The sequence below is a fragment of the Phoca vitulina genome, unplaced genomic scaffold, assembly GCF_004348235.1.
Source record: "Phoca vitulina isolate PV1807 unplaced genomic scaffold, GSC_HSeal_1.0 scaffold89, whole genome shotgun sequence".
Classification (NCBI taxonomy): domain Eukaryota; kingdom Metazoa; phylum Chordata; class Mammalia; order Carnivora; family Phocidae; genus Phoca; species Phoca vitulina.
The window spans coordinates 243,262-264,217 of record NW_022589792.1 but is presented as its reverse complement, the minus strand read 5'-3'; the positions used below and the strand labels follow the sequence as shown (position 1 = coordinate 264,217).

Here is a 20,956-nt window from a genome sequence, read left to right as displayed (position 1 = left end):
TTGACTTGATGGCAAATAAGAACAGAGTAATTGGTTTCATATATATCAAGATTAGTTATGGAGGTACAGTAACTGAAATGGTATGGTTTTGGAGCAGAGTGAAAAATAGAAACAATGAGACGGGCACATGTAGGAAGATTCTATCGAGGACAGATGCAGTGGACAGTTTATTTAGGATAATGTGGCATTGCAGGGGAAGGATGGTGCCATTCAACAAATGCTTTTAAGTTATAGGACTCAACATATTGAAACAAAACAAATTGCTTAGCAGGAAACTGGCATTGTTGGAGTTCTTGTTAGGATAAGGTTAACAGGATAATTGATAAAGGAAATGAGACCTCAATTTGTCAAATTCCTTTCTCAAATTCATATAGGCTGTTTGCCTCATGCTTAGACTGAGAATGCTATGCTTTTCTCTCCACCTCTCTTTCTTAAATTCATATTTTACTTTTTATTTTTTATTTTTTCTAAAGATTTTATTTATTTATTTATTTGAGAGAGAGAGAGTGAGCAAGAGAGACCAGAGCACAGGCCAGGGGTGGGGCAGAGGGTGAGGGAGGAGCAGACTCCCCACTGAGCAGGGAGCCCAATATGGGACTGGATCCCAGGGTCCTGGGATCATGACCTGAGCTGAAGGCAGAGGCTTGACCACTGAACCACGCAGGCACCTACTTTTCTTTTTAAGATTTATTTTTATTTATTTTAGACAGAGAGAGAGTATGTGAATGTGAGGAGGGGCAGAGGGAGAGGGAGAGAATCCTCAAATTAACTCCCCACTGAACACAGAGCCTGTCCTGGGGCTGGATCATAAGACCCTGAGATCATGACCTGAGCTGAAATCAAGAGTTGGACCCTTAACTGACTGAGCCACCCAGGCACCTCTCTCTCTCTTTTTTTTTTTAAAGATTCCATCTATTCATTTGAGAGAGAGAATGAGATAGAGAGAGAGAGCATGAGAGGGGGGGAGGGTCAGAGGGAGAAGCAGACTCCCTGCTGAGCAGGGAGCCTGATGTGGGACTCGATCCCGGGACTCCAGGATCATGACCTGAGCCGAAGGCAGTCGCTTAACCAACTGAGCCACCCAGGCGCCCTCTCTTTTTTAATTATATATTTAAGCTGTACATAATGATGATTTGATATACATACATAATGGAATTATTACTATGGGCAAGCTAATTAACATACCTATCTCCTCACATAGTTACCTTTGTTCTCGTGTCTGGCGGTTAAGAACACATCAAATCTAGGCTGAGGGCGGTCCTCTGGCTATAATGACGTCCTTGTTTAGCATTTTCCCCACCCTATCCTTCTGTCACTAACATTTTCCTGAGAACAGGTCCCCTAAAATAACCATAGAAGGAATCCCTTACTCTGATTCTGCTTCAATGGTTCCCCAAAAATCAAGTTCAGAGTGTTCACATAAATTTTCAAAAATACCAAAACTAGAGAAACCAAAGTCAGTTTTCAAACCTAAGTTGAACTCCCTTTATGGTATTTAACCACTGAAACATAAGAACTAAGAACTTGCTGAGGGAAGGGTCAGACAATCTGACTCACCCAGTACTCCTGTATTTTGACTCATTCTAGAAGCCCAAGACCAAGGCAGATGACACAATAACAAACAAGATGTTTCTCAGATGAATTTCTTCAAGGCTCCCTTCATGTCCTTGTTCCTCAGGCTATAGATAAAGGGGTTCAACATTGGAGGGACCACGGTGTACATCACTGAGGCACTTGCAGTATCCTTGGAAGAATGGGTAACTGCAGAACTAATGTACACGCCAAAAGCTGTCCCATAGAACAAAGAAACAACCAAGAGATGAGACCCACAGGTAGAAAAGGCTTTATATTTCCCCCCAGCTGATGACATTCTCAGAGTGGAAGAGACAATTTGAATGTAAGAGAAAATAATCCCAAGGAGAGGAACACCACCCAATATGCTAGTCACTAAATACACCAGGATGTTATTGATGAGGGTGTCAGAACAGGCAAGTTTGATGACCTGAGCAAGTTCACAGAAGAAATGGGGAATTTCCAGGTCTGTGCAGAAGGAGAGTCGCAGCACCATGAGACTGTGCAGCAGGGCATCTGCAGTGCTGATGCTCGAGGAGAGTAGAATCAGCAGCCCACAGAGGTGGGGGTTCATGATGACTGTGTACCTCAGTGGATGGCAGATGGCCACATAGCGGTCATAAGCCATTGCTGCAAGGAGGAAGTTTTCCAAGCCTGCAAAAAAGAGGACGAAGCTGACCTGGGTGAGGCAGCCTGTGTAACTGATGGATTTGCTCCGTCTTTGGATGTTCACTAGCATCTTGGGGATGGTGGTGGTGCTGAAACAGATGTCAGTGAAGGCCAGGTGCAAGAGGAAGAAGTACATGGGTGTGTGGAGGTGGGAGTCAGAGCTGATAACCAGGATGATGAGCAGGTTTCCAAGCACGGTGACCAGGTATACGGTCAGGAACAGTCCAAATAGAAGGGGCTGCCATTCTGGATCTTCTGAGAGACCCAGGAGGAGGAATTCCGCTACACCTGTTTGGTTTTCTGGTCTCATGTTCTTGATGAAGCTGATGGAAAAAATACAGAGGAGAGGACACATAACAGATGTACAAGGATCTCTTGTTTTAGAAAATCCTGACATGAATAATATTATTTTCTTTTTTTAAAAGTTTTTATTTAAATTCCAGTTAGTTAACATACAGTGTAATATTAGTTTCAGGTCTACAATATTGTGATCAACACTTCCATACAACACCCAGGGCTCATCACAGAATTGAATATTATTAATCTTTTCTGGGGCGTCTGGGTGGCTCAGTCAGTTAAGCATTTGCCCTGGGCTCAGGTCATGAACCCAGCATCCTGGGATCAAGGTCCAGCATTGGGCTCCCTGCTAGGTGGGGAGCCTGGTTCTCCTTCTCCCTCTGCCCCTCCCCCCTGCTCTCTCTCTCTCGCTCTGCTCTCTCTCTCTCAAATAAATATATAATATTTTAAAATGTTTTCCTTTGCCTTTTACCTCTCTTTTGGTCTCTCTCCTTTCATCAACCTCTCTTATTTTTGTCCTCCTCTTTCTTACACTACTCAATTACTCCAATTTTATTTACTTGTTCCTCACACTGTGCCAAATAATAGGAATACGATAGGAAAAATACATGTTTTTATTCCTTTAAAATTCTCCAGCTTCCAATTAGCAAGCAGGAAACTCACAACCAAGCAATATTAAATCAGGGTTTCAGAGCAGAGTTTCTAAAACTGTGTCTTGCATGAGAATCCACTGGAAGGTTTATTAAAACTCACATTGCTGACCCCCCACTCTGAATATGCGATTCAGGCTTGAGCATTGGGCTGACAATTTGCCTTTCTAACAAATTCCCAATGTTGCTGCTCTCAGTCTGAGTTTTACTTTAAGGACCCAATTCTACAGCATAGAAGATTGTGGGCATGGAAAATCAACTTGACCACAGGTTAGAGCAGACCCAGCATAACTATGGGGAAAATGGTGACCTGGCTCATCAACATTCTGCAGAGTGAGCCTGCTGGGAGTTCAAACCCATGTCTCAGTGAAGCCTCTTTATTTCTTTCCTTCCTTCCTGAAAGTAACACTCTACTTTTATTAACTCATTCTTAATTAAAAAATAGAATCTATCATCACTATTTAAGCCTCTTCATTTTCAATGGGTCCTCAAAATCTGCCTATTGAATATCCCATTTCCATTTCAGTGTCTTGTCATTGGATTCTATAACAAAACCCTTGCTATAATTGTTGTAATTAATGGTAATAGCAGATATTATACAAATAAATATGATTATTTTAACTGCACATACTACCTCTAATGCAGCATCTGTTGCCAGGCAGGGTCCTCAATACTTTTCTCATGCTCACTAATTTTATTCTCTCTACTGCCCTATGAGTCAGGTGCTTCTACCATCCTCCTGTTTACCCCTGACCTCAAGTAAAGAGGAAGGTCAAGGGGCACCTTGATGGCTCACTCGATTAAGTGTCTGCCTTTGGCTCAGTTCTTGATCCCAGGGTCCTGGGGTTGAGCCCTGCATTGGGCTTCCTGCTCAATGGGGAGTCTGCTTCTCCCTCTCCCCTTTCTCATGCTCTCTCTCTTTCTCTCTCAAATAAATAAATAAAATCTTTTAAAAAATAAAAAAAGAGAAAGGTCAAGTGAAGTGAAGTTATGGATACAAAATCTTGACACTCCAGTGAGATGTGGTGCAGGGAATTGAACTCAGGCTTCCAGACTTTGGAGCTGAACTCAGAACACCATGTGATGCATTCTCTGTCTAGTGCAGATTTAGGTGTCCTAAAGGGTTGATCAGACTTCATCACTTGCCTTTGAAAGTTTCCACCTGCATAAGACTGCAAGTGTTTTCCCTGCCTGAAGTTCTTCTAATCTCTGACCACGTAGGTAGTATGTAGCAAGTGACAGCTTCAAAAGAGGATCCGCACTCAGAACCAGAGATCAAGATTATAATATGGTACTTTAAGCTGTTATGGTTATTATTTCAATGAGACTCACTTTTCTTCCAACATTAGAATATTAAAACATTCTCCTAAGGTGACACATAACACATCTATGTTTTTCCCCCATACTGAAGAATTTGAGGAAGGAGGAATTGCCTGGGGTCTTGAAGGAAAGAAAAAAGAAAAAAGCAACAATTTGTTAGTGTGTTAAAAGCAGAGTCCTGGAATGAGAAAGATAAAATCTACTGATACTAATGTCCAGGCTGTTTGACAGGAGCGTTGCTACAGTGGTAAGAAGAGGAAAAGATTGTCAAGTTAGTTTTAAGAGGGAAAAAGGAAATTGAGAAAGGTATATCTGGATACCTCAAGTGCCTTGCTGGTTGGGCTTAAAGAATTTAATCCATATAAATGAGCTTAGTGCCTGCGGAGTGTGAAGCACTTGTTATTTAGGATGATCATGTCAACTGGATGAGAAAGTGAGACCTTATTTTTAGAAATACTTACCTCCCCCTGCACCCAGGGACCCACCCACCCAACAACATATGAAATAAATACATGCATACTCTTTTTGTTTGACTACCAGTCACATTTTTTTAATACATTTTCAAGATTTTATTTATTTATTAGAGAGAGAGAAAGAGAGAGAGAGAGAGTGCAGGGGGAGGAGCAGAGGGAGAGGGACAAGCCAACTCCATGCTGAGTGGAGCCTGAAGCAGGGCTTGATCTCACCACCCTGAGATCATGACCTGAGCTAAAATCAAGAGTCACACTCTCAATAGACTGAGCCACTCAGGCACTTTTTTTCTTTTCCAAGGTAGCTTAATGAGATCTATCCCTTCTTTTATTTCCCACTTTTTATGTAGATTAAGGAAATAATCCCTTCCTACTCAGCAGTTTAATGGATTTTCTATTGCTTTTTTTTTTTTTTTAATAACAATTCTGTCCCTGTTATATAACAGACAATTTTAAGGAAAGAAATGTTGAAAATCAATCATAGAACTTCAGGTTCTCCTCTTTCTATGTGTTTTAGGCCACATCAAAGTCTGGGTCAGGCAGCCTTGGCCCCTCATTTCCAAAGGAATCCTTAATTTATGTATCAGGAAGAACTCAAGGATACCTCTGTTTCCTTTGTTACAGTGAACTCCTGAGAATACTGTTATTGGATCACCCAAAACAAACAAGACATGGCTATGTCCTGGGTGCATCAGTGGATCTGCCAAATATTCTTATGAACCAATGTTTTAGGAAAAGTCTGTAAAGGTCTCTTCTGTGAACAGCTCATTAAGATACTAATGTTTAGAACTGAATGGCCCTAGGTAATCTCTGTTTCACTAATAAGAAACTATGAGCCCTTAGCATGGAGTCATGAAAACAAGCAACCAATAGCATCAATCGATATTTCAGTTCAAGCACATATGAGTTTGATTCTGTCTCCATCACTTGCTTTGTAAAGAAGGACATTTTCTTTTCAACTGTGCAAGAAACCTCGGTCTCATTTGGATAATAGGAACCATTATAAAACCTTATGGGAATGTTGCAAGAATGAGTGATGAGTAGATGAAATCACCAAGCACAATGTTTGATATATGAGACATTCTTAATATTTCCTATCGTAATTTGTTTCTGCCATGGACACAAATGTACCACCTGGCATGGCTCATTATAAAAGGGAAGTGATAGGACGGGCAAGGTGTAGGAAGAGAGGAGAAACAAAGAATATTGTTAGCATGCCAACCATCAGTTTCAAGGAAAAATGGATGTGTTGAATCTCTTAGTGGGATAATTGCTTATGTAGGGAAACAGAATTGAACAATCTGGATGAACATCAAGAGATAATGCTCATTTCTCATAGCCATATGATAAAATGCATAGCAACTAAAATGAATAAATTAGACCCAGATTATCAACACAAATATTAAAAACTCCAAGGAGCAAGTAATTTTCCTAACAAGACCTATATCATGATACAGTTTAATGTTTTAAAGTAGCACTGATCTTAAACCTCTAATTTCTGATTATAAAGCATTTCAGGTATACAAAAACTATGGAGAAAACTAAGTCCTGAGCATCTAGCACTAAGGACCACGAAATTGAAATATATTCTCATATTTGCAGTAAATATTTTAAGAATTAAATTAATATTTATTTTTCCATATCCTTAATAACTTTTTCTTGCCCAAGGGACCCACCATACTGAACTTGGCATTCATGATTCCCTTGTTGTTTTAATATTTGAATAAAAATGCATAAACTTCTGTTTTGCATTTTAAACTTGACATATTGTACATTTTGCATTTGGTTTTTTTTTTTTTTTTTTTTTATTTTAAAGATTTTTATTTATTTATTTAACAGAGATAGAGAGAGAGCACAAGTAGGCAGAGCGGCAGACAGAAGGAGAGGGAGGAGAAGCAGGCTCTCCGCCGAGCAGGGAGCCCGATGCGGGGCTCGATCACAGGACCCCGGGATCATGACCTGAGCCGAAGGCAGCCGCTTAACCGACTGAGCCACCCAGGCGCCCCTTGCGTTTGGTTTTTAAAAGTAGTACATTCAATGTCTTGGTACATTTTTCTCTGGTTCATTAACTTTAAATATCTTACTTTATTTTCAGTGTCTTATTACATCACAATTTATTTATCCATTCTCCAACTGAGGCATTTTATAGTTGCCTTTTATACATACACACAAATGCACACAATGTGTAAATAATTTAAATAACATGTGGAGAACAACCAAATTCAAGACTGTGGTTGCCTCTGGGAATGGAGGGGAACATAAAGGGATGCTCTATTAATTCATGCTACTTATTACTTTCAAAAGCATTTTAATTTTAATTCTAGTATAGTTAACATACCGTGTTATGTTAGTTTCAGATGTCCAATATAGTGATTCAACAATTCTGTACATTACTCAGTGCTCATCATGAAAAGCGTACTCTTAATCCCCTTCACCTATTTCACCCATGCCCAACCCAACACCGCTCTGATAACTACCAGTTTTTTCCATGTTATTTTGTTATTTAAGAGAAGAACTCTGTGTGGGAGACAGTATGGAGGCTCCTCCAAAAGTTAAAAATAGAACTACCCTATGATCCAGCAATTGCACTACTGGGTATTTACCCGAAGAATACAAAAACACAAAATCAAAGGGATACATGCACCCCTATGTTTATAGCAGCATTATCTACAGTAATGAAGATATGGAAGCGGTCCATCTATTGAGGAATGTATAGAGAAGAAGTGGTAGATATATACAATGGAATATTATTCAGCCATCAAATAGGATGAAATCTTGCTATTTGCAATGACATGGATGAACTAGAGAATATAATGCTAAATGAAATCACAGAAAGACAAATACCTTATGTTTTATTTCACATGTGGAAATAAAATAAATAAATAGAAATAAAACAAAGATGCAAAGGGGAAATATAAGAGAGGGAGAGAGAGAGTAGAGAGGGAGAGACAAATCAAGAAACAGACTCTTAATTACAGAGAACAAACTGATGGTTACCAGAGGGGAGGTGGGTAGGGGATGGGTTAAATAAATGATGGGGATTAAGGAGTGCACTTGTTGTGATGAGCACCAGGTTTTGTATGGAAGTGTTGAATCACTATATTGTACACTTGGAACTAATATAACACTGTATGTTACCTAGCTGGAATTAAAATAAAAACATAAAATTAAAAGAAAAGAAAAAAAGAACCCTGATGGCAAAATACCAAATTTTATGAATTCTGGAAGCATGGGTACCTGCTTATTTGTTCTATTATTCTAGGTCTTTTGCCTTTTAAATATTTCCTAGATTACTGAAAGGAAGCAGGTGGCATGGGGTGTAGTTTTCAGATCTGCCTCATTCTCTACCTCCTATGTCTCCGAACACTCAAAACCAGGAAGCAGTGTCAAAAGCAAAGAACTCTTCTAGAAAGGAGTATCCTGAGCCAGGAGTGGGAAGGAAAGGAAAGGCTGGCCACACACCTCTGCCCTTTGCCAAAGAAATGAAAGAAAATGTTAGAGAATTCTAGAATATTCTTCAAAATTGAGCCAAAGTAGATTGCTCTTGAGAACAAAAAAAAGTCCCAGGACTTTAGGATCAAAGTAGGAGATAAGCAGAATGAGAGATGGTCAAGCATTGGTGCAAAGGTGCAAGCAAACAGGTCGAGGAGAAGATTGACGGATCCTTAGGCAGGCACCTCGAAGGTCACCTAACTCTGCTTATTTTCTGCATGTTCTCACCTCACAGTTACCAGATGGACTGCTAAACAAAGAACTGTCCTTATTGCAAAATATAAAGTAGGGGACTTCAGATTACCTGGGTGTCAACAGTAAGGAATGACATTCAGTTCTTCCCTGGATGTGAAGAAGAAAAATGGGAGCTCTGTTCTCAGTGAGCAGAGAAATATACTGGAACACTGGGCTCCTGTGCAGAGCTGCTGGACCCTGGGATGAGGCCCAGGTGGCCTGCAAATGACCTGGGCATGGCTGTTGAGTGGGGTGATCACAGGCAGACTGTTTGCAGTCTCTGTCTTTTGGGGGTTCAATATCCAAAGCTCCTCATTAGCCAAACTCTTTTATTCTCATGTGATCACAGGGCAGTGCTAATCTTGGAGGAGCGAGGCTCAGAGACGAGGAACTTTGCTTTGTCTGATTCTCTCACCCTGACTGGTCAAACATATGCTATCTTCTTCCTCCACAGTTCTTGGCTCACATCCATTTCAAGTCACCTACACACCCAACCACATCTTCCTTCTGTTATTAGATTCTAGATTTGGTTAAAGGTATATTTAAATTCAAGTCTATTTTAATTACAATCTCAAGAAGACAGAGTACATTTGAGCTAAAAAATATGGTTTCCTTACATGGATAGATAAGTATTACCTGGATTAATATATGTGACAATGTAGGAAATGTACCCTAAAAATGCAAACACTCAGGGCTAATGTTATGTGTGGCTCATTGAATGGTGATGCTGCTTGTGCATATTATATTTAGCAGTTGCTAATAATTTCTGTATACTCAAATGTACCAGGCATTTGTACAATTTTATAAAGAAATTTCACTTTCAACTCTTCCCAATTCAATATTAATGACTTCAATATACTTTTTTCACATTAAGGGTCATGGGTTAAAATTATGGGTTTTGGTTATCAATATTATTGCAGTAAATTACAAATTATCAGATAAAAGTCAATCTGTGATAGCATATGACTCTGAGGTTGTAATAAGATTTGGGCCTGTTTTTTTTATTATGTTCAATTAGCCAACATATAGTACATCATTGGTTTTTGATGTAGTGTTCAACAATTCATTAGTTGCATATAACACACAATGCTCATCACAACACCTGTCCTCCCTAATACCCATCACCCGGTTATCCCATCACCCACCCACCCCTCCCCTCTGTAACCCTCAGTTTGTTTCCTTGAGTCCAGAGTCTCTCATGATTTGTCTCCCTCTCTGATTTCTTCCCATTCAGTTTTCCCTCCCTTCCCCTATGGTTCTCTGTGCTATTCCTTATATTCTGCATATGAGTGAAACCAAATGACAGTTGTCTCTCTCTGCTTGACTTATTTCACATAGCATAATCCCCTCCAGTTCCATCCATGTCGATGCAAATGGTGGGTATTCATCCTTTCTGATGGCTGAGTAATACTCCATTGTTTATATCTTCTTTATCCATTCATCTGTTGAAGGACATCTTGGCTCCTTCCACAGTTGGCTATTGTGAACAATGCTGCTATGAAATTAGGGTGCATATGCCCCTTCTTTTCACTACATATGTATTTTGGGGGTAAATACCTAGTAGTGCAATTGCTGGGTCATAGGGTTGCTCTATTTTTAACAGCTTGAGCAACCTCCATACTGTTTTCCAGAGTGGCTGTACCAGCTTGCATTCCCACCAACAGTGCAAGAGGGTTCCCTTTCCTCTCCATTTCGCCAACATTTGTTGTTTGCGCCCTTGTTATTTTTTGCCATTCTAACTGGTGTATGGTATTTCATTGCAATTTTTCTTTGTATTTCCCTGATGGCTAGTGATGTGGAACATTTTTTCATATGTCTGTTGGCCATTTGTATGTCTTCTTTGGAGAGGTGTCTGTTCATGTCTTCTGCCCATTTCTTGACTGGATTATTTGGGGTTTTTTGAGTGTTGAGTTTGATAAGCTCTTTATAGATCTTGGATACCAGCCCTTTATCTGTAGTGTCATTGGCAAATATCTTCTCCCATTCCGTGAGTTGCCTCTTCGTTTTGTTGACAGTTTCCTTTGCTGTGCAGAAGCTTTTTATCTTGATGAAGTCCCAAAAATTCAGTTTTAGCTTCTGTTTCCCTTGCCTTTGGAGACGTGTCTTAAAAGAAGTTGCTGTGGTTGATGTTGAAGAGGTTGCTGCCTGTGTTCTCTTCTAGGATTTTGATGGATTCCTGTCTCACATTGAGGTCTTTAATCCATTTGGAGTTTATCTTTGTGTATGGTGTAAGAGAATGGTCCAGTTTCATTCTTCTGCATGTGGCTGTCCAATTTTTTCAGCACCATTTATTGAAGAGACTGTCTTTTTTCCATTAGATATTCTTTCCTGCTTTATTGAAGATTAGTTGACCATATTGTTGAGGTTCACAGATGACATGATACTTTATGTGGAAAACCCAAAAAACTCCACCCCCAAATTACTAGAACTCATGCAGCAATTCAGCAATGTGGCAGGATATAAAATCAGTGCACAGAAATCAGTTGCATTTCTGTACACTAACAATGTGATTGAAGAAAGAAAAATTAAGGAATTGATTCCATTTACAATAGTACCAAAAATGATATGATACCTAGGGATAAACCTAACAGAAGAGGTAAAAGATCTATATATAGAAACTACAGAATATTTATGAAAGAAATTGAGGAAGACACAAAGAGACGGAAAAACACTCCATGCTCATGGATTAGAAGAATAAACATTGTGAAAATGTCTAGGCTGCCCAGAGCAAGCTACACATTCAATGCAATCCCTATAAAAATCCATCAGTATTTTTCACAGACCTGGAACAAACAATCCTAAAATTTGTATGGAACCAGAAAAGACCCCGAATTGCTAGGGGAATGTTGAAAAAGAAAACCAAAGCTGCAGACATCACAATGCCTGACTTCAAGCTATATTACAAAACTGTGATCATCAAGACAGCATGGTATTTGCACAAAAACAGACACATAGATCAATGGGCCTGTTTGTTATAACAACAAATTTTATTTTATTTTATTTCATCTTTTTTTTTTTGTTTTAAGTTTTTATTTAAATGCTAGTTAGTTAACATGCAGTGTAATATTGGTTTCAGGTGTAGAATTTAATGATTCATCACTTACATAGAACACCCAGTGCTTGTCACAACACATGCCCTCCTTAATACCCATGACCCATTTAGCCCATCCCCCTGCCCACCTCCCCTCCAGCAACCCTCAGTTTGTTCTCTATAGTTTATAGTCTCTTATGGTTTGCCTCCCTCTCTGTTTTTATCTTATTTTTCCTTCCCTTCCCCTATGTTCATCTGTTCTGTTTCTTAAATTCCACATGAGTGAAATCATATGGTATTGGTCTTTCTCTAACTGACTTATTTCACTTAGCATAATACACTGTAACTCCACCCAAATTGCTGCAAATGGCAAGATTTCATTCTTTTTGATGGCTGAGTAATATTCTATTGTTGATATATACCACATCTTCTTTATCCACTCATCAATCAATGGACATTCGGGCTGTTTCCATAGTTAGACTATTGTTGATAATGCTGCTGTAAACATTGGGGTGAGTGTGTGCTTCAGAACAGTATTTGTATGTCCTTTAGGTAAATACCTAGTAGTGCAATTGCTGAGTCATAGGGTCGTTCTATTTTTAACTTTTTGAGGAACCTCCATACCGTTTTCCAGAGTGGCTGCACAAGTTTGCATTCCCACCAACCGTGTAAGATGGTTCCCCTTTCTCTGCATTGTCACCTACTCTGTTGTTTCCTGTGTGGTTAATTTTAGCCCTTCTGACAGGTGTGAGGTGCTATCTCATTGTGGTTTTGATTTGTATTTCCCTGATGATAAGTGTTGTTGAGCATCTTTTCATGTGTCTGTTAGCCATCTGGAAATCTTCTTTGGTAAAATGCCTGTTCATATCTTCTGCCCATTTTTTTTTCTTTTAAAGATTTTATTTATTTGGAAGAGTGAGAGAGAGAGAGAGAGCACAAGCAGGAAGAGGGGCAGAGGAAGAGGAAGAAACAGACTCACCACTGAGCAGGGAGCCCAATGTGGGGCTCGGTCCCAGGACCCTGGGATCATGACCTGAGCCGAAGGCAGACATTCAACTGACTGAGCCACCCAGGAGCCCCCTACCCACTTCTTAAGTGGATTATTTGTGTTTTGGGTGTTGATTTTGATAAGTTCTTTATAGATTTTGGATACTAGCCCTTTATCCCATATGTCATTTGCAAATATCTTCTCCCATTCTGTAGGTTGCCTTTTAGTTTTGTCTATTGTTTCCTCCACGGTGCAGAACTTGTTATCTTGATGAAGTCCCAACAGTTCATGTTTGCTTTTGTTTCCCTTGCCTCTGGAGACAAGTCTAGTATACTTTTCTGAGCTATCCATATTGTACAACTTTCCTTCTTCTGAGAGTCATCCATACAAACAGTATAAAACTTTGACCTCTGCCTCAGGTTCTACCTCTATGGAACTGAGTAAAACATTGAAGTAAGAATTGAAATAACTTGTCAAACATAAAAAAGCTGAATAAAAATAAAAGTTAGGTTTCAACCCTAAGTTTAAATGTACTTGGCTGTTATGTTATCTAGTCATGTTAGAAGCATTTGGTGACAGAAATAGTAAGCATTCTGGGTCTCCTGTGATTTGTATAACTTTGATTTATTTTTTACAACCCAGCCCAAGGTACATGGCACAATCACAGAAAAGAAGGTATCCTACAGACAGGTTTCTTCAAGGCACCCTGCATGTCACTATTCCTCCGACTGTAGATAAAGGGGTTAATCATTTGAGGAATCATGATGTACATCACTGAAGCCATGGTATTCTTCCTGGAAGAGTCACTAACTGCAGAACTAATGTACACACCAACGGCTGTCCCATAGAACAAGGACACAACTGGCAGGTGAGACCCACAAGTGGAGAAAGCTTTATACTTTCCACCATCTGATGGCATTCTCAAAACAGAGGAGAAAATTTGAGTGTAAGAGAAAATGATTCCAGAAAGAGGAACACCCCCAGGTAAGCTAGCCAAAAAATACACCAGGATATTATTGATGAGAGTATCAGAGCAGGTAAGCTTGATGATCTGACCAAGTTCACAGAAGAAGTGGGGGATGTCCAAGTCCTTACAGAAGGATAACGATAGGGGCGCCTGGGTGGCTCAGTCGTTAAGCGTCTGCCTTTGGCTCAGGTCATGATCCTAGGGTCCTGGGATCGAGCCCCGCATCAAGCCCCGCATCGGGCTCCCTGCTTGGCGGGAAGCCTGCTTCTCCCTCTCCCACTCCCTCTGCTTGTGTTCCCTCTCTTGCTGTGTCTCTATCTGTCAAATAAATAAAATCTTTTTTTAAAAAAATAAAGGATAACCATAGCACCATCAGACTATGGAGCAGGGCATTGACAATGCTAATGAGCAGTGAGAGCACTCATCAACAGGCCACAGAGTTGGGGGTTCATGATAACAGTGTACCTCAGGGGATGGCAGATGGCCACATAGCGGTCATAGGCCATGGCTGCAAGGAGAAAATTTTCCAAGCCAACAAAAGTCAAGACAAAGCAGACCTGGGTGAGGCAGCCTGTATAACTGATGCTCTGAATCTGTGCTTGGATGTTCACCAGCATCTTTGGGATGGTGGTTGTGCTTAAACAGATGTCAGTAAAGGACAGATTGGAGAGGAAGAAGTACATAGGAGAGTGGAGGTGGGAGTCAGAGATGACAGCCAGGATGTTGAGCAGGTTTCCCAGGACAGCAACCAGGTATGTGGACAGGAGTAGGCTGAAGAGTAAGGGCTGCAGTTCTGGATCATCTGTCAATCCTAAGAGAAAGAATTCTGAAACATCTGTGTGATTTCTGGGTTCCATGTTGTTGATGAATCCAAAGGAAAAGATGGGGTAAAAATAAAATAAAATGAATGGTCCCTGGATGAGCAAAAGCAGCATCACCTGGAAACTACTTAGGAATGCAAATTCTTGGTACTGCTCCAGCTACACTGCTGAAAAACTCTGAGGTAAGGACGAGCAATCTAAGTTTTAACAAACCCTCCAGATAAATCTGATATATGGTAAAGTTTGAGAGCCAGTGCTTAAGTAAAAATAAATAAAACTTATGTATATGGTGAAGCCAAGAGAATATTCAAATCTTTCTCTCTGCTAATTTCTTCCTCCATCATCAACATCTCTTACTTTTCTTTCCTGCACTCAAATTTTTGGCTCAAATTTTTATTGATCACCAGCTCTTTTTCACACATTGTGCCAAGTGCTGAGACTGAGACAAAGAATAAACCATGGCATTTCTTTCAGAAATATTCCTTGCCTCAAACAAACAGACGAGAATGAAGTTATCCAATCTCTGTCGCAGAGGATGGTGCCCACCCCTTGGTGTGCCTCAGAATCAGATGAAGGGCTTGTCAAATTACAGATGAGTTATGTCATACTGTCCACTTATCTATAGGGAAATTTAGGTGGGGTGAAGTATGCAGGGCTGGAGAAGACAAGGTGTGAACTCAAATGGTTTGACAGCTGAGTTGATTGTCTAGACAAATCATTGTTAATTCCTCTGGATAATACAGAATTAGCATTCTTAAACCAACACTCAGATCTCATAAAACTTCCTTTAAAATCTTAATGTATTCATCTTGAACAATGCCCCAAATCTTTTCCCTTGTCTACAGCATATGTCCATCACTACCCATGAAGTACCATGTAGCAGGTGCATGACATCCATCCAAGCATATGCTCCGTACCTGAGCAAAGATTTGAAAATGTTGCATATAAACTTGAAGGTCATAAGACTCCCCCATGGAAACACTACTCGCCAGCATTAGCAATTAATTCTAAGAGAAGCTGGGCAAATGTCAATGACATTCTCTATCTTATCCTAAGGAGACTTCTTCCCTAGGTGATAGGTAGCAGGAACATCATTAAAAAAGAAAAAAAAAACCAGCTAAATGAGAGAGAAAGGAAGCATAGTTTTCTAAAAAAACAGGTGAAAATAGCAACAATTTTCGGTCCCTTGGAAGACAGAGAATTATAAGGTAAGTTGGACTTATATGATAATTATAAGATAATCAGGCATCTTTAACAGTAGTACTTCTGTAAAGCAGTGGTCCTTCCTTGCCTGAAGGAGACAGAAGTAGCCATGACAGCCTTTATCATTTGGTGTATTACTTAAGCTTAAATACTGAATTTAATCCAGACCAGTACTTGATTTGTGTGTTGGGGGGAAGGGGTGGAATTGTTCACTTATGAAAAGCTTGGTGTCCTCATTTGTATAATGGGAACTATCATAAAACCTCATGGAGATGTTGCAATGATGGGAAATGAATAGAGGAAAATCATCTGGCACTTACTCAGTATATAAGACCCTTGTACTGACATTTCCTATTGTGTGTGTGTGTGTGTGTTTTTGTCCTGCCATGAAATGCACCTTGTACATTTCACTCCTCACAAGGAAGCAGTGGGATGGGGTAAGTTGAGGAAAGACAATAGAAAGAAAGAATACCCCTAGCATGATAACTGCAAATTTCTGGGAAAAGATTATGAGCTGGGAGCTTTTATCATGTAGAAAAAGAATGAAGGACTCATCAATGATATCAATATTCATTTGAAATGGAGACAGTGGGGGGATGGGGTAACTGGGTCATGGGCATTAAGGAGGGCACGTGACATAATGAGCACTGGGTATTATATGCAACTGATGAATCACTGAACTCTACCTCTGAAACTAATAATACACTATATGTTAATTAATGGAATTTAAATAAAATTAAATTAAAAATTAAAAAAAGAGAAAAATAAAATGAAATGGACATATGGTGGGAGTGCTTGGATGGCTCAGTCGGTTAAATGTCTGACTATGGCTCAGGTCATGATCTCAGGGTCCTAGGATCAAGCCTTTCTGCCAGGCTCCAAGTTCAGCCAGGAGTCTGCTTGTCCCTCTCCTTCTGCCCCTCCCCCCTACTCATGCTCTCCACCCCCCTCTCAAATACATAAATAAAATCTTAAAAAAAAAGATAAGGACATATGATGAAAAATATAGCAATTAGGGTCACCTGGGTGGCTCAGTCTGTTTAACATCTGCCTTCAGCTCAGGTCTTGGTTCCAGGGTCCAGGATGGAGCCCAATGTCAGGCTCCTTGCTTGGCGGGGAGCCTACTTCTCCCTCTTCCTTTGCCCCTGCTTGTGCATGTGCGTGCGCTCTCTGTCTCATGAATAAAAGCTTTAAAAATATGTGGCAATTAAAATAAATTACATAAAAAATGTATTAGATGTACAAATAAGTATAAATAATGAAAAGCTATAAGGGAAATATTTTTTTTAAAGATTTTATTTATTTATTTGACAGAGAGAGAGATAGCGAGAGCAGGAACACAAGCAGGGGGAGTGGGAGAGGGAGAAGCAGGCTTCCTGCCAAGCAGGGAGCCCGATGTGGGGCTCGATCCCAGGACCCTGGGATCATGACCTGAGCCGAAGGCAGACGCTTAACGACTGAGCCACCCAGGCGCCCAGGGAAATATTTTTGAATGACATAAAGTATACATTATTAGAAAATCTTAAGTATATTTTGAACCATTACAAGGAATAATCCATAATACTAATAAACATAACAGACTTTTATTTTTATTATGGATTATTCAAGCAAAAACAACAACAAAAAAACCCGTAGAGATAAATGAAGGATGATACCCACCAATCAACAGCATAAAATTCACACACATCACCATCTTCATTCTAAATGGGTTTTTAAAAATATATTTTTTAAGTTTTATTTATTTAAGTAATCTCTACACCCCAGGTGGGGCTTGAACTCAAGACCCTGAGATCAAGAGTCACAGGCTCCACCTACTGAGCCAGCCAGGGGTCCTTCATTCTTAGTGTTTTTATTGCAATAAATAATACAGGTTTACAAATCATGTATTTGAAGAATCTTGATTCTTTTCTTTCCCCAGAGGAATCATTACACGAACTTCATACACATTATTCCCCAGCAATTTTTACTATAATTAGTATTATTGTTAATATAATGACATAAACAACTGTATTATTTTCTTTTTTTAAAGGATTTTATTTATTTATTTGACACAGAGAGAGAGAGAGAGAAAGTACAAGCAGGGGAAGTGGGAGAGGGAGAAGCAGCCTCCACACCAAGCAGGGAGCTGGATGCGGGGCTCGATCCCAGGACCCTGGGATCATGACCTGAGCTGAAGGCAGACGCTTAACCGACTGAGCCACCCAGATGCCCCACAACTACATTATTTTCAATTTTAAAGGCCTTATATAAAAAGAACCATATAGGACATGTCATTTACATTTGTAATTCTTACGTGATTTGTCTTTTCTTTATTGTTAATATATTTAATTCCACTTAATTTTAATTACCAGAGAGTAATCCACTGTATTATTATGTCATGATTTATTTCTCCATTCCCTGATAGGTTAATGCCTTTTATCCTATGTATGTTTATGAAGACATGTGCAATATAAAGCCATGTATAGAAGACACCATCACATTCAAGATGACGTTGTCTCAGGAAGGGAAGAACAAGAGTTGAGGATACAAAAGAGGTGCTTTCTGTATGCATTTTTTTTAAGTGGGCTCCATGCCCAGAGTGGAGCCCAACATGGGGCTCAAACTCACAACTGTGAGATCAAGACCTGAGCTGAGATCAAGAGTCAGATGCTCAACCAACTGAGCCACCCAGGTGCCCCTATTTTGTTAATTTACAAAAAAGACCTGAACTTTGTATAGCAGAGGTTAACATTTGTTGATTCTGGAGTGAGTTGAAGGATGTTTTTTAATTTATTATACTATCTCTGTTGTTCTTATATAAAATCATTGTTAATTTTATAGAGAAACGGGTGTACTAAGAAGGGAGCCAGCCAGATCTCTCTGAGTCTCCAATTTCTCCTCACCATCCTCAAGCAAGCTACAGGGATAATATACTCTTCTGCGCAATGGTGTATCAAGAACCAGGAATGTTGGGCGCCTGGGTGACTCAGTCGTTAAGCGTCTGCCTTCGGCTCAGGTCATGATCCCGGGGTCCTGGGATCGAGTCCCACATCGGGCTCCCTGCTCGGCAGGAAGCCTGCCTCTCCCTCTCCCACTCCCCCTGTTTGTGTTCCTGCTCTAGCTATCTCTCTCTGTCAAATAAATAAATAAAATCTTAAAAAAAAAAAAAAAGAACCAGGAATGCAAATAAAAGGAAAAGCTGACCAAAACCCCTCCCCATGACCACCACAAAAATTCAAGTAAATACCAGTAAGTTTTATAACAGTCCTCTTGTTTGAGAAGGGGCAGATTTTTCTGCGTAGGAGAATAACTGGGTTCTGCCATTTTTTAGAGAGATTAGGAGACCAGCAGATTGAGAACGGGGTGAGCATCAGTGTATCAGTACAAACATACATGGGAACTTGTCAACAGAAAGGCAGGCTGGAGTGCATGGGACACTCAGTTCTCATCATTTCATGCATGCACACTCCTCATTTCTTTCCCTGGATGAATCTGCAGTAAAGTAACTGCCCTCCTTACAGAAGCATTCACTAAGGGACTTTCAGTTACCTGGCTGGCATCAGTGTGGAATGATGCCTGACATATCGCTTGGATCCTGAAGACAGTCTGTCTTCAGGAGGGGCAGGAACACTAAGTGAGGCAATGGGCTCGTGGTCAAGAAAGATCATTCCTGGATGGAGCCTCAGGTGTGCTTCTTCTTGACTAGGCAAGGGCTGTTGAATGAGGTTGTCACAGGATGACTCTACAGTGTCTCTATATATCCCTGGGGAATCAATATCCAAAGCTCCTCATTAGACAGATATTTTTAGTATCATTCTTATCCCCAGGCCATGCAAATCCTTAAAGACCAACACAATAGAAGAGAGGAATTCGTGATGTCTAATCCCTCACCATGTGTGACCAGGTGTACACCATGTGATTCTCTCCACCTGCCCATCCTCACCCCCATTTCACAGACCTTGCACACGCAGACACACCACCCCTCTCTAGTTGAACTCCAGTCTTCAGTTTTTAGATATAGGCAAAGGCGTCTCAATCTAATTAGTGATATCAGGAAGCCAGATTCTAACTTTAAGTGTGAAAACACAGTTTATATATGTGGGTATAAAAATATATATTTATAAATACAGCTAAGCTATGTAAAAATGCAAACAATCAGTGATTTTTTTCCTAAGAGTCATTAAATGTTTCCTGAACATTAATTTTTGTTCTGTATAGTTCATACTGCAGATTTTAATCTATAATCTGTAAACTAATCTGACTGTGATCAATATAGACAAGACTTTAGAATTTCATAAACACCATTTCCAATTTCATCACAATGGGTTCAGTGTACATTTTTCTTCACATTAGTGGGTTGAAATTATGACACTTCTTTTTTTTTTAATCATTCTGCTACTCTTTTTTTTAAGTTTTATTTAAATTCCACTTAGTTAACATATAGTGTAATGTTTGTTTCAGATGACCAATATAGTGATTCAACACTTCCATACAACACCCAGTGCTCATCACAAGTGCACTCCTTAATCCCCATCGCCTATTTCATCTTTCTCCCCCATCCACCTCCCCTCTGGTGACCATCAGTTTGTTTTCTATAGTTAAGAGTCTGTTTCCTGGTTTTCCTCTCTCTCTCTTTTCCCTTTGCTCATTTGTTTTTCTTAAATTCTGCGTATGAGTGAAATCATGTATTTGTCTTTCTCTGACTTATTCCACTTAGCATGACATTCTTTAGCTCCATCTCTGTCGTTGCAAATGGAAAGATTTCATTTTTTTTTTTTTAGTAGAGTTATAAGAAATTTCAATGTCACTAGTAAAGCAATAGTATGCTGGTTCATCCATACTTTCAGTAGAATGAGATTTCAGCCCTAATTTAATAGGTAAAGATGGTGCTCAATGTTAATAATTACAAACTTTTCATCATTAGTGAATGTAATATGTTTAAAAGAAAAGTAAAGGAAGGGACGCCTGGGTGGCTCAGTTGTTACGCGTCTGCCTTCTCTCAGGTCGTGATCCCAGAGTCCTGGGATCAAGTCCCACATCGGGCTCCTTGCTCAGCCAGGAACCTTTTTCTCCCTCTGCCTGCTTGTGCTCTTTCTCTCTCTCTGTCAAATAAATAAAATCTTAAAAAAAAAAAAAGAAAAGTAAAGGAAGTATAGAATTCTATAGCCTTTATGCAAAAATTAATATTTTAAACACATTGCATGATCAAATTTTGTTGAATTAATGCTATTTGACAGGAAGGATTTGACAAATTCACTGATTT

The 20,956-nt window shown here is 39.7% G+C and overlaps 1 protein-coding gene and 1 pseudogene across 1 annotated transcript; both read right to left on the bottom strand.

Annotated features, from left to right (window-relative positions):
* Nucleotides 1–1,633: 1,633 nt before the first annotated feature.
* LOC116626683 (olfactory receptor 7G2-like) lies at nt 1,634–2,572 on the bottom strand. The gene has a single exon (XM_032396136.1). It carries the CDS (start codon nt 2,549–2,551, stop codon nt 1,634–1,636), a length of 918 nt encoding a protein of 305 aa, XP_032252027.1. The 5' UTR covers nt 2,552–2,572.
* Nucleotides 2,573–13,384: 10,812 nt separating this feature from the next.
* On the bottom strand, nt 13,385–14,568 carry LOC116626679 (annotated as a pseudogene).
* Nucleotides 14,569–20,956: the final 6,388 nt, after the last annotated feature.